Below are 13,537 nucleotides of genomic sequence, written 5' to 3' on the forward strand. Positions count from 1 at the left end.
AAACTTCCAAGATAAGTGAAGCGGTCGACACGCTCAACTACTTCACTCCCTATCATTAATTCGGGTGTTAATGCAACCCAATCCTGAAGCAACATTTTGCATTTCGAGGGGAAGGATCGCATCCCGAACATGCTTGCATTGTTGCTTAGAGTGGTCAGAAGACTCTGCATTTTGTCAGCGTCTTCACCAAATAAAACTATGTCATCAGCATATTCTAAGTCAACAAGTGAACCTCCCAGGGGAAGTTCAACCCCTGGAAATCTAGACGAGGAAAGTGTTATCTCTAAAAGTACGTCAATGACAAAGTTAAACAAGAATGGAGAGAGTGGACAGCCCTGACGAACACCACTTGAGGTGATCAATTCTGATGACAGTTCGCCATAAGCTCTCACTCTACCAGTTGTGTTCGAGTAGAAAGCCATTGTAAGGTTAATGTACTTCTTTGGTACTCCTTTCAGTGACAAACACTGCCATAGAACCTCACGATCAACAGAGTCGAATGCCGCCTTAAGGTCGAGAAATACTACCATTGTGGGGCGTCTGAATGTGTGTCTGTGTTCTAGAAACTGACGTAGTGTGAATATCTGGTCTATACAACCACGTCCAGGTCGAAAACCAGCCTGGTTTTCTCTAGTCTGCTCTTCGCGAGCTTTAGTTAGGCGTCGAAGTATTATTGAAGCTAATATTTTAGACACCATATTAGTCAAACTGATTCCTCTGTGATTGTCGCAAGAGGACTTTTGTCCTTTCTTATAGACTGGCACAATCAGTGATTGAGACCAGTCAGATGGGATTACGTCCAGTTCCCAAATTCTACATAAGACCTCGGTTAATCTCATTGCTAATACTGGACCACCATCCTTAAAAATCTCAGGAGTAAACCCGTCAGAGCCTGATGCTCTCCCTCGTTTCAGATTTCCTATGGCTTTTTCAACTTCGGAGGACCTACATTAACTTGCCATTCAGGTTGACTAGAGATCGTGGGAAACTGAAGTGTGGCTGAAGGCCAGTTGAACTGATCCAAAAGTGTTCTGCCCACCGATCCAATCTCCTGGATTGAGAATGTATAATATGTCCATATTTCTCTGAGATTGTTTCGATAACAGTCAGGTTCCTAATACCGGTTTCCTTAATAAGTCTGAACAGTTGTCTGCTATTACCTATTGCCGCTGCCTTTCCCATCTCTCTTGCTTTCGCTACCCACCACTGTTCGCGATCATTGCGTAGACTTCTTGTCAGCTTGCGCTTAAGCTAACTCCGCTCCTCATTATGTTCACGGCCAGGTGGAATGAGTTTCCGAGCATCTATCAGTGCGATAGATGCTGCCGAGATCCAGTGTTGCTCCCTAACCTTACGGGTTACCGTACTAGCAGATATCACTGCTGTTTCCACAGCTTTTCGGATATCATTCCATGCCGCCTCGGGGTGGGCATCACATACATGGCTGCCTAACTGTTTTCCTAGTTGTTCCTGAAATATACTCTTAGCTTGACTATCATTAAACAGGACCCTAAGAGGTTTCCTTGTAGCGTCTTTCCTACGTCCAGTAAGACGCAAGCAAACACGCGCCCGCACTAAAGCATGATCTGTATCTAAGCATGTGCTCCAGAACGAGCAACAGTCTTCTATCGAGCCCCTCCATCGGTGGCTGATAGCAATGTGATCTATTTGGGTCCAACGTTGGGATGAATTAGGGGTCGCCATGTTAAAAGATGTTTTTCCTTATGCTTAAAGTTAGTATTTGCAAGGAACAGGCGGTTATCTGAGCATAGCTGCAACAGACGGTCGCCATTATCTGTTCTTTGAGCCACGACACCATAAGATCCACCCAGGTGTCTTTCCGTTTCGCTTATTTTACCTACTTGAGCATTAAAGTCACCGGCCACTATTACTACATCAGAGCGCCTAGCTTTTCGGAGAAGGTCGGAAAGCTTTCTGTAAAACTCATCTTTGACATCATCTGAGCTGCAGTCAGTGGGAGAATAGGCAGAGACGACGAAGAGGCAACGACGAGTGTCCTTATCTTTCCGAGTCCTTATTGTTCCGTTCAGTCGGACAGCGCACAAACGACCATCTACTGGGATCCACTCTAAGAGAGCTAGTTCTGCCCTAGGACTCAATGCTATACGTACGCCGGCGAGTCCACGAGAAGCAGCATCTGGGCTTCCAGATACACGAGTTGGTTCTTTGTTTTGATATGGTGATGTCAAATGAACAAAGCTACTCGGATCCTGTATGTGCGTTTCGGAAACGCGGCACACATCGATGGCGCGAGATTATAAAGTCGTGGCTAAGGGAGCCTGTTGACCTATTTGGCACAGTGATCGTACATTAAAAGCTTGTAGCAAGCCCATTCAACTATTGTATTATTTATCTGCTCATTGTAATTCAGACACTTAATTCACTATGTTAATTTCTGTGTGTATATGATTGAGCGCGTGTCTGCGCATCAATTCTTAATCTATTCTCCTATTGGTTGTAACATACAGATAATCAATAATTTATCCACACTTGATTGACACTCAAAAATACATATGGATTTTTAACTCACACACACTCTCTCTCTTGGTTTCACAGTGTGCTTTCTCGCTGTACGCTTGTGGATTTTATTTTATCTCTACAACTGGTGTTCAGGCTTCTGAATAACCTAGAGTAAATCCTTAATTCTACTAGGAGATTTAGCCTACCTAAAATACTCAGTTAACGGGGTATCATTTATTGGAGTCAGATATAGAGGAAACTAGCCACAACAAGCTCTTACATGTAGTTTAGAGCGTGGTTTCAGGGAATTATGATGATTATAAATCAGTTGATGAGGTTGTAAATCTTTATCGACTGAGATGGTTGGGCGACGTGTTATGTATGCCTGAACATCGATTACCACGATGCACAATGCTGACTAGTGTTGGAGACGGATGGAAGAAAGTTAGCGGAGGCCAAACCAAAACGTGACATCAGTGCTTGAAGTCACTGACTTCTAGTCTGAGCCATGTTGGTAGATGCAGACTACTTGGTTGGGGTACGCGTGACTATCGTAACCAATAGTTGGAGACTCTGGGTCACATGGCTCAGAATCGATCACAATTGAGTAGATGTATAAACTCTTTGTCTTCCCTTAAACCGTGAGATTAAAATTGCTTTATATCTTACTTTCCATCAACTAATTCTTTCTTCCCGTACCATATCCTTATACACAATCTCTCTTTCATAGTGATGTAACTACTTCTATGAATTTGGTGTTCATCTTGTTGTGCTAATGAGGTGTGGCAACGTGGACCGATGCATGTGCTTGGTCCTACGTTTGTAGCTGACTGAGAATAATCTCAAATAAAACGGATACATGGAGGGACTATGAATTATGAAATAATACTAAGCTTGAGATCTAAAACGCGATAAACAGTCAACAAGATTTATGCAACCACAGATGATTTTGAGATATGTTACCTAACGTCTATAAATATATAGTGCGACTTTGTCATTGACATCAACCGATAAGTCCGTACCGCTTTGCAAAATTCACCCTAGGGGTAGTGAGTTTATGGATCGATATCATGTTTTAGTTTATTCACTAGCAAAACACATCAGGGCAGGTAGTGGATGACAATACAAAACATATATTCCAACCAACTTAATTAATAAAGTTTTACAGCCCCATGAACTAATTCTCACCGAATAATAATGCTCCGTTTTTTTATCCATTCAGATATTTTATCAGCTACCAATATACAAGCGTTGACGAAACCAACAACAGTTTTAAAGTAATATTCTCTGTTTGAAAGGAAAAAAGTGCATCTCGAAATTCGGACTCCGACTACTCGGAACCTTGGTTACTAGGCCTAAAAGTGCGATTTCTTGATACAATAAAATAATCCGAGCAATATATTAAATGAATGAATATGATCAATCAAAGTAGAGCATTAAAAGGAAGTAACATCAATTTAGTATAGATGTAAATGTAATATATATTGTAAAATTTTTGTAATACAGTTTAACATGTTTAGATGTGTATATATTTATGTGAATAATTTGGCATCGATCTGTTTTCGTAATCTACGACCAGTTCAATACATACTGTTACCTCCTTATATTTTCTTTTTAAGTGCTGTTGCTGGATATCCCCAACAGACTATTCAATTTTCGATCCATTTAGTCTTTTTTCAGAGCATCACTAAATTCCCGTATACTTGGATGAGCAGCATCAATAAGTTGACCCCCCCCACCAAATTGTCCGTTTTAAGGTCTTCCGCAACAGAGGGTAAATCAAATATATTTCATATCATTAAGAATATTATTTTCCCTTTCAGTGCTTAACTTTATTAATATGCGCCCTGATTAATGTAGGCCAAAAACTATACATAAATAATAAACAGGACTGTCGTACAATAGTTAAATTCAAAGGATGGTATTTAATATTATTATGACATATATCGCTTACTTATAAAACCACGTGGCCCGTCTAACTTGACCTGGTGATTCGTCCCAGTAGACTGAACGACGTTCTCTTTTTGTTAAATGAACATCGTAACGACCTCCATCAACTTGAACAACAACTTCACGAGTTCCAATTGTTGCTTTCATATCCGATGTAGTATTGGTAATGGGAGAAGCTAGTGAATTTTCTGATGTAAACTGTGAATAACATGATCGGAAAAACTCAGTTTCAATTTGGTATGAATCATGACGTGAAAATGGCCACCAAACGGATATATTTTCGAAAGTTGTAGAATAGAACCAATGGGCTCCAACTGGATGATAAGTGGTTTCTGAAAAGAAAGCATTGGTAAGATAATAAAAATCAGAGATATTTATGCAGGAACACTAGTTGCTAAAATCTCCTGATGTAGATCATTCTAAGTTAAACATGGTTTTTGTCACCAATTGACATTACACAAGGTTCTAACGATAACTGAGTACTGGACAGTTGTTTTGCCCTAGTCTGTCACTCTACAACAATATGCGCCCATGAATCAACACAGTACCCATCTCAAAACATTTCAGTCTCACTATAATTACGATACTACTGAGTCGGGACCCAGTAGTTTACACTTAACTACAATTGATTGGTAAAATTGTAGTACCATTATCTAATGTCTTGGTGAGCAAATAATTCACATCCAACATAGTTGGTTACACAAGTAATGGTTTTTTGACCCTAATCACTACTTAAAATACTGTTACTAACTACTTGATTGTTTTCTGGATTATATCATTACTTCGTAAACAATGAAATGAAGAAACGCTACTGGTTCATAGTTCTGTCGTTTTTTTTCTCGTCGAAAGTTAAAAACTAGGGAAGAGACATGCCTTAAGGGTTATTTTCACACTTAAAACTTTGTGTGACCAATAAATGCCATGTGAAAAATTCTAAAGGTTAGTTTAATGTAGTATAATAAACAATAATGGATAAACTGTGTATAAGCATATAGAAAATACGATATACATAAGAAATGTGAAGCTTGAGTTCAACAAAGATCGTTGATCTTCACTTTTATGTTCAGTTACTCCGTGTCTTTGAGACTATTATGATAAAAACTTGTTTATTACCACATACTAAACGTGAGAGAACTGAAGGTAAGCTAACTTGGACTCAATATGTAATATTTTCAGGTTTTCATAAAACCTTCAATCTGTCCAGAAGAAAGACAATTTGTACTCAACATACAACTAGTGAACTATTATGTTAAGTTAATATTTAAATCTGCTTGTAGATCAATATTTTGCTGCATCAAAAACTTCGCTTGCCGTACTATACCCCCAATAATCAAATACAAGTTTGTGCATTCAACGATGAATGAAATCTTTAATGTGAGGGTTCGTGGTACCAATACAGCTCCTCGAACCTTCGACTCATCTATTGATTGACAGTTTAATGAATAAAGTGTTCAAACAACAAACTATTAGAATGAATGAAGATCAAGTGATATGGATTGTTATGAAGAAATCAGATGAATTTAAGGTATGTTAAGATCTTTATAGGTCAGTTATACATACTAGTTTAGATTTTATCTCTACAAAATATTAACTAATGATATATGACTTGTCTCCAACCATATGTATCATGACACATTATCTGTTCGACTTAGTTAAGAAGTTTATAATTGGCTCTAGGTGAATGTAACATCGAAAATTTTGAATCAGTTATGATTAATTCGAAATCACGTCACTTGTGGCATCACATCATTCTTAAGGTTTTGGTTGTACACAGTAGTACACTTTGATACAATGCAAGACTGTGAGAAGTGACTGATGAAGGTTACCATCATGGATAAAACGTTAAATGATCTGTCGGGTGTTCGCAGCATAGATCTAAAATAGTGAAGCAAAGAAACTGGTAATACTTACATTAGTGTCATCGACGCGTTCACATTTCATTTTAATTACGTGGTTAACATATTTCTTAAATTTTTATTCAGGCAAAATAGTTTGTACGGAGTAATGGCCCTACCGAGTCGTCTAAACCAAAGTAGGCGTAACGTAGTACGAACCTGCAGCTGATTGGATGAAAACTGAATAATTAAGCGATGCCACTATTTTACTGACTGACGTATTACTGTATTGAATTACATGTTGCTTCTGTTAAATTACCCAGCTATTTATTACACAATTAATTGGTGTAGATTAGTTTGTATCATGGTGCCATGGAATAAAGAATACTTGCGATTGATTAACATTCGTTGGTTCGTCACAACTTCCCATCTGAGTCCACCTGTTGATTGAGATGTTATCAGACACGGGTTAGAATAGAATTTAATGGGAAACTTACCATAATTTTTAATTATATGCTTTACAAACAATAAGATACAATTCGAGCTTAGTGAAATCATACTTTTTATTAAACTGAAGTGGACTTGAGAAAGATTGAAATTTCACAACTATCCTAGATGTAATTATTGTTTATACTTTTACTGTATAATTGTTACATGCTTGGGTCACTGCATTTTTATATTTGTAAGCTTTCGGCAAAATTGATGAACGGGTGTCGTATGTTTCCCTGTTACGGGTTTATCACTGATTAATCATTTGTTTATTAGCTCCGATTTTGTGTCACTTATGGGTTAGTCATGTACACTTGGTAATTTCTTATACGTGCTGTTGTGTGACCAAGTAGTTAATGCACATTAATCAGTCTGTTGTCTGGAGGAAGACTTTTCGACCTTGAGTATGAGGATGTTATTGTCGTACTGTGCGGCGATACCCGAGCCATGTAATCCGCACTTAACCAGTTGGCAGTGTCCGTAGGTATGGCATGTGCTTTGCACCTTCTAAGTGCAAAGTACTTTTGCAAGAGTGGCAGGACCCTGATCCTGCACACCTTGGGTAGTGAGCGGATAGAAGTAGTCGAGAAGTTCGTGTATCTGAGTAGCTGAGTAACTTCTTTGATTGAAGAAACTTTTACTGGTTATATTATTACTATTATTATTATTATCATTATTTCGCTCTCATAAACTAACTTCTGTTGGTTGTTCTTCTTTTATTATATGCATTTTACATCTATCTCTTCACAACCCCATTGTTATTGTACGGCGCATATGTATTTGGTGCCCCCTTGTACCAATATTTGTGTTCAAATAATTATTAACAATAATAATAAGCGTAACAACTGCCTCAACTCCGCCTGTAGCTCTTCTAGAGTTACTGCCGGTCCCAAGCCCGGGTAAAGGAGGAGGGTTGGGCATGGGGTTAGCGTCCCCATCCCGTAGAAAACTAACTCGCTAAAAACACGCTTACCAGAAAAAATAATTCAAACCATTTTAACTCTGCCCTGAGAGTTAGAAGGTCTTCATTTAGAAGAATTATGACACTTCATGGTGAAAGCCGAGTTCCTTCGGAAGCCACGAGGCCGATGCCCCTCCTAACAACCAGAGCAAAAATTTTTATAGGTACACGGAACGTTCGAACAATGTGGGAAACCGGGAAGACCAGCCAAACAGCAACGGAAATGAGGAGATACAACTTAGCAGTACTGGGAATCAGCGAAACCCACTGGACCCAAGCTGGACAGAAAAGGCTAGCTACGGGAGAGATGCTGCTATACTCCGGTCACGAAGAGGAACATGCTCCACACACTCAGGGAGTTGCTCTAATGCTGTCCAAAGTAGCACGAAATGCACTTGTAGGATGGGAATCTCACGGATCCAGAATCATCAAAGCATCATTCAAAACAAAGAAGGAGGGGATCACAATGAATGTTATCCAATGTTATGCACCCACCAATGATAGCAACGACGACATTAACGATCAATTCTACGAGCGGCTGCAGTCAATCATTGAGAAATGCCCAAGAAAGGACCTAACTATTCTGATGGGAGATCTAAATGCCAAAGTCGGAATAGACAACACTGGATATGAAGATATTATGGGACAACATGGACTGGGAGAGAGGAACGAAAATGGAGAAAGATTTGCAAATCTATGTGCATTCAACAAATTGGTCATAGGAGGCACAATATTTCCACACAAGCGTATACACAAGGCTACATGGATCTCACCGGACCACACTACAGAGAACCAGATAGATCATATTTGCATCAACAAAAAATTCCGAAGGACAATGGAAGATGTGAGAACCAGGAGTGGAGCTGACGTAGCTTCAGATCACCACCCAGTTGTAGCCAATTTAAAACTGAAGCTAAAAAAGAACTGGACAAGTGGACAAACAGCAATACAAAGGTTCAATACAGCCTTCCTTCGAGATACTGACAAACTCAATGAATTCAAGATAGCTCTCAACAACAGGTTCCAAGCCTTACAAGATCTACTGAAGGAAGAAGAAACTACTATGGAGGACAACTGGAAAGGCATCAAAGAAACATTGACTTCAACGTGTCAATAGGTTCTGGGCCTAAAGAAACACCAGCATAAGGAATGGATCTCTATAGAAACACTGGACAAGATCAAAGAAAGGAAGAACAAGAAGGCAGCAATTAACAACAGCCGAATACGAGCAGAGAAAGTCCAAGCACAAGCTGAATACATAGAAACAAACAAGCAAGTGAAGAGGAGCATTAGAGCCGACAGGAAGGAATACGTGGAAGAATTAGCAACGACGGCAGAAAAAGCTGCTAGAGAAGGAAATATGAAACAGCTTTACGATACAACGAAGAAACTAGCAGGGAAATACAGTAAACCAGAGAGGCCGGTCAAAGACAAGGAAGGCAAGCTAATTACTGAAATTCAACAACAACGAAACAGATGGGTAGAATACTTCGAGGAACTCCTGAATAGGCCGGCTCCAATGGATCCACCGAACATCGAAGCAGCACACACAGATCTTCCTATAGATGTCAACCCACCAACGACGGAAGGAAGAGTGGCTGTCAGACAAATCAAGAACGGGAAAGCAGCAGGACCCGACAACATACCAGCTGAAGCACTGAAATCAGACGTCGAAGTAACCACAAGCATGCTTTACCCTCTATTCAAAAAGATTTGGGAGGAGGAACAAGTGCCAATGGACTGGAAAGAAGGGCACCTCGTCAAGATTCCAAAGAAAGGAGACCTGAGCAAATGTGAAAACTACAGAGGCATAACACTACTGTCAATACCAGGGAAGGTCTTCAACATAGTTTTGCTGAACCGGATGAAGGATGCAGTAGACTCCCAACTTCGAGATCAACAAGCTGGATTCCGTAAGGATCGGTCGTGCACAGACCGAATTGCAACACTACGGATCATCGTCGAACAATCAGTTGAGTGGAACTCGTCACTATACATCAACTTCATTGATTATGAAAAGGCATTTGACAGTGTAGATAGGAGGACATTATGGAAACTTCTTCGACACTACGGAGTTCCTGAGAAGATTGTCAACATTATCCGGAACTCATACGACGGACTACAGTGCAAGGTCGTGCATGGAGGACAGCTGACAGATGCATTCCAAGTAAGGACCGGAGTCAAACAAGGCTGTTTACTCTCTCCCTTCCTCTTTCTTCTGGTGGTCGACTGGATTATGAAGACCTCGACATCTGAAGGAAAACACGGCATACAATGGACAGCTCAGAACCAATTAGACGATCTGGACTTCGCAGATGACCTAGCCCTTCTATCACGTACACACGAACAGATGCAGATGAAGACAGCCAGTGTAGCAGAAGAGGTGAAGGCCATTACGAACCTCAGAAGCATTATAGATGAACGACGGACACCCCGTGAAGATGTCAAGGCACAAATCGGAAAGGCAAGAGCAGCATCCCTGCAATCGGAGAATATCTCGAACTCAAAACACCCGCCACAACTGTCAGAATTTTTAACACTAACATTAGGACTGTTCTTTTGTATGGAGCTGGAACTTTCAGAACTACCACAACCATTACCGAAAGCGTAAAAGCATTCATAAATAGCTGTTTATCTTCGATACTCCAAATCCATTGATCGATCAATATCGATAAAAAACCTACTTTGACAGAAAAAGCCAGCTGTCAACAGAGGAAATTAGAAAAATATGGAGGTGAATGGGACATACTTGGAGGGAACCATCGGATTATCACAATACAGGCCCTAACTTAGAATCTTTAAGGCAAAAGGAAAGGTGGCAGATCAAAGAATACATGGGGCCAGGAGTTGGAAGCAGACATCGATATCATGGATGAAACATGACAGCAAATAGAAAGCATAGCCCAGAACAGGGTTGCTTGAAGACCCTTGGTCTGCAGCCTATAAGTCTCATGAGGGATAAATCTGCTTAAGTAACTCATTAATGTGATAACAATTACAAAGCAATGTGTGATTAATTAATCGATCACGACAAAGTAATTCGAATAAAGAGCATGTGACAGGTTACAATATTGATTGTTATTATATTAGTACAAAAAATTGTAGTTAAACCTCGTCAGGTTTCCGGTGCGCCTAGATGAATTGATTATTAAATCGATATTGAATTTCGTTCCCTTTTGCTAGCCATTTTATCGCTTCAACCTGCTGTACTAATGTGGCATGGCAACTTGGGTCAACGTACATCTGTATTATGTTCTGTGTTAATGATCCATGTCTGTTTAACCCGAAAATCTATTGTTGGCCTAGAGTAACTGAGGAAATTTCCTATCCAATACGTTCACTAAGTTTGTTGCCATTAAAATTACCATACAGAAAACAAATTACATAAATGCTCGAATGAGGGTATAAAACACTTTAAATTTTTCTTACATCTTAGGATAATTAAGCACGCACAAAATAGCATGCTTCTGGACACACTAAATTAAGACAACTATGAACACATGTATGAATTACCAATGTTCGGATAGTATTTATGTGAGTCCAACATAACTATTTTCAAAATATTCTAACTAGTAAGTACTGGTTTTGAGCAAAAATATCACTAGCCCTCATACTGTGTTTTAAAGTTTAGTACACAAGACTGTAGTAAGTAAATCAATTAAGTTACAGTTTAACCTTACGAAAATACAAATAAACTCACTCATCAATACGGAAGATGATATTGATGAGGTTGGATCAATATTCTGATTGGGACACTGTGTTTGTTGATCTGTTGTTTCCATGAATACAGGAAGTTGTGCAGTTTGTATATTATTCTGTGGATTACTTGGGAGAAATGGAGGAAGTAATTGGTTTGGTCTAAAAGTTGAAGATGGCTTGATTGGAGAATTGAGAGGTATGTTGGTAATGCTGGTTGAAGTGCTAGATGAAAAAGTGTTTATATCCGGGGGTAAAACATAACGAGGTCGCTGATTTAACTTGACTGTTGTGGAAGCGATCGGTTTGAACTTGAGATATAATATGAAAATATTTAAAAGTGATTTTACTTAGAATTGTTACAAGTCAGTTAACTGTTTAAAAAATAACCAAGATGAAGTGATATTTAGACAAATCAAGCTCTGAGCCGAGCTACAAAGTAAACACTTTTATACTCCAAATCAAAATTCAAACAAAAATCAGGAGACTAAACGGACGGAATTCCAGTCGATATTCCTTGTCAGTCAGTCACAACGTAGAACTTCGTACGTACGTACATCAGTTCGAGTTGCCACACCACATTAGCACAGAGATGCAGTTATCGATCCAAATCCCGTAGTGCTAGATGTAGTAAGATTATAAGCAGTAATCCGAAGGATTAGGGTTTGAAGATGTTATTCAAGGAGTATAATACAGTGAAATAAATTTGGAAAGAGAAAAAAAGAAAGGGACATGAAGAAATCGGAAGATTAGAATTTGGGAGAACACAAAGAGTAGATGCACCTGCGCACACCATTGCAAGCGATTTTGAGCCATGTCATTCAGGGTCTCTAACCATCGGTTGCTATCATCTCGTGGTCCCCAACCAGGTAGTCTACACCTATCAACATGACTCAGTCCACTTGTCAGTGACTTCATGGACTTGTGCCATGTTCTGGTCTGGTCGCCCCTAGCTTTCTTCCAACCTACTCCTATACCACTAAACATAGCACGTCGAGGTAGTCGGTCGTTGGGCATACGTAACACGTGTCCAAGCCATCTCAACTGATGAAGTTTCATCACTTCATCAATTGATTTGCCATCCTTACCTAGTACCCGTTTCCTAACAGCTGCATTACTTACTCGATGGTCCCAGGATATACAAGCAATGTTTCGAAGACACCTATGATCGAATACTAGTAACCTACGAATATCCTCTACTCTTACCGGCCATGTTTCACTGCCATAAAGTAGGACGGAACGAACTGCTGCGCAGTAAACACGTCCCTTGGTTGGTAGACGGATATCTCGCCTACGCCATAAATGACGCAAATTGGCAAAAGCTAGTCGAGCCTTCTGTATCCGTGCTGAGATTTCGTCACACACCAGACCACAAGGGCTGATGAAACTTCCAAGATAAGTGAAGCGGTCGACACGCTCAACTACTTCACTCCCTATCATTAATTCGGGTGTTAATGCAACCCAATCCTGAAGCAACATTTTGCATTTCGAGGGGAAGGATCGCATCCCGAACATGCTTGCATTGTTGCTTAGAGTGGTCAGAAGACTCTGCATTTTGTCAGCGTCTTCACCAAATAAAACTATGTCATCAGCATATTCTAAGTCAACAAGTGAACCTCCCAGGGGAAGTTCAACCCCTGGAAATCTAGACGAGGAAAGTGTTATCTCTAAAAGTACGTCAATGACAAAGTTAAACAAGAATGGAGAGAGTGGACAGCCCTGACGAACACCACTTGAGGTGATCAATTCTGATGACAGTTCGCCATAAGCTCTCACTCGACCAGTTGTGTTCGAGTAGAAAGCCATTGTAAGGTTAATGTACTTCTTTGGTACTCCTTTCAATGGCAAACACTGCCACAGAACCTTACGATAAACAGAGTAAGGTGCATAAACTCTTTGTCTTCCCTTAAACCGTGAGATTAAAATTGCTTTATATCTTACTTTCCATCAACTAATTCTTTCTTCCCGTACCATATCCTTATACACAATCTCTCTTTCATAGTGATGTAACTACTTCTATGAATTTGGTGTTCATCTTGTTGTGCTAATGAGGTGTGGCAACTTGGACCGATGCATATATGTGCCTGGTCCCACGTTGCAGCCGACTGACTATATGAATGATGCT

The 13,537-nt window shown here is 39.8% G+C and overlaps 1 protein-coding gene across 1 annotated transcript in view; it reads right to left on the reverse strand.

The window, feature by feature from the left end:
• SEC23IP_1 (S23-interacting protein) overlaps positions 1 to 13,537 on the reverse strand; it is a 53,316-nt gene that overhangs the window by 30,840 nt on the left and 8,939 nt on the right. Inside the window, exons 4-5 of the mRNA XM_051216463.1 lie at positions 11,417 to 11,723; positions 4,436 to 4,763 (exon numbers count right to left, since the gene is read on the reverse strand). Of these exons, the coding sequence (XP_051067053.1) occupies positions 4,436 to 4,763; positions 11,417 to 11,723 (635 nt within the window). The remainder of the gene's footprint in view (positions 1 to 4,435; positions 4,764 to 11,416; positions 11,724 to 13,537) is intronic.

Source organism: Schistosoma haematobium, chromosome 4, assembly GCF_000699445.3.
Source record: "Schistosoma haematobium chromosome 4, whole genome shotgun sequence".
NCBI classification, from domain to species: Eukaryota; Metazoa; Platyhelminthes; class Trematoda; order Strigeidida; family Schistosomatidae; genus Schistosoma; species Schistosoma haematobium.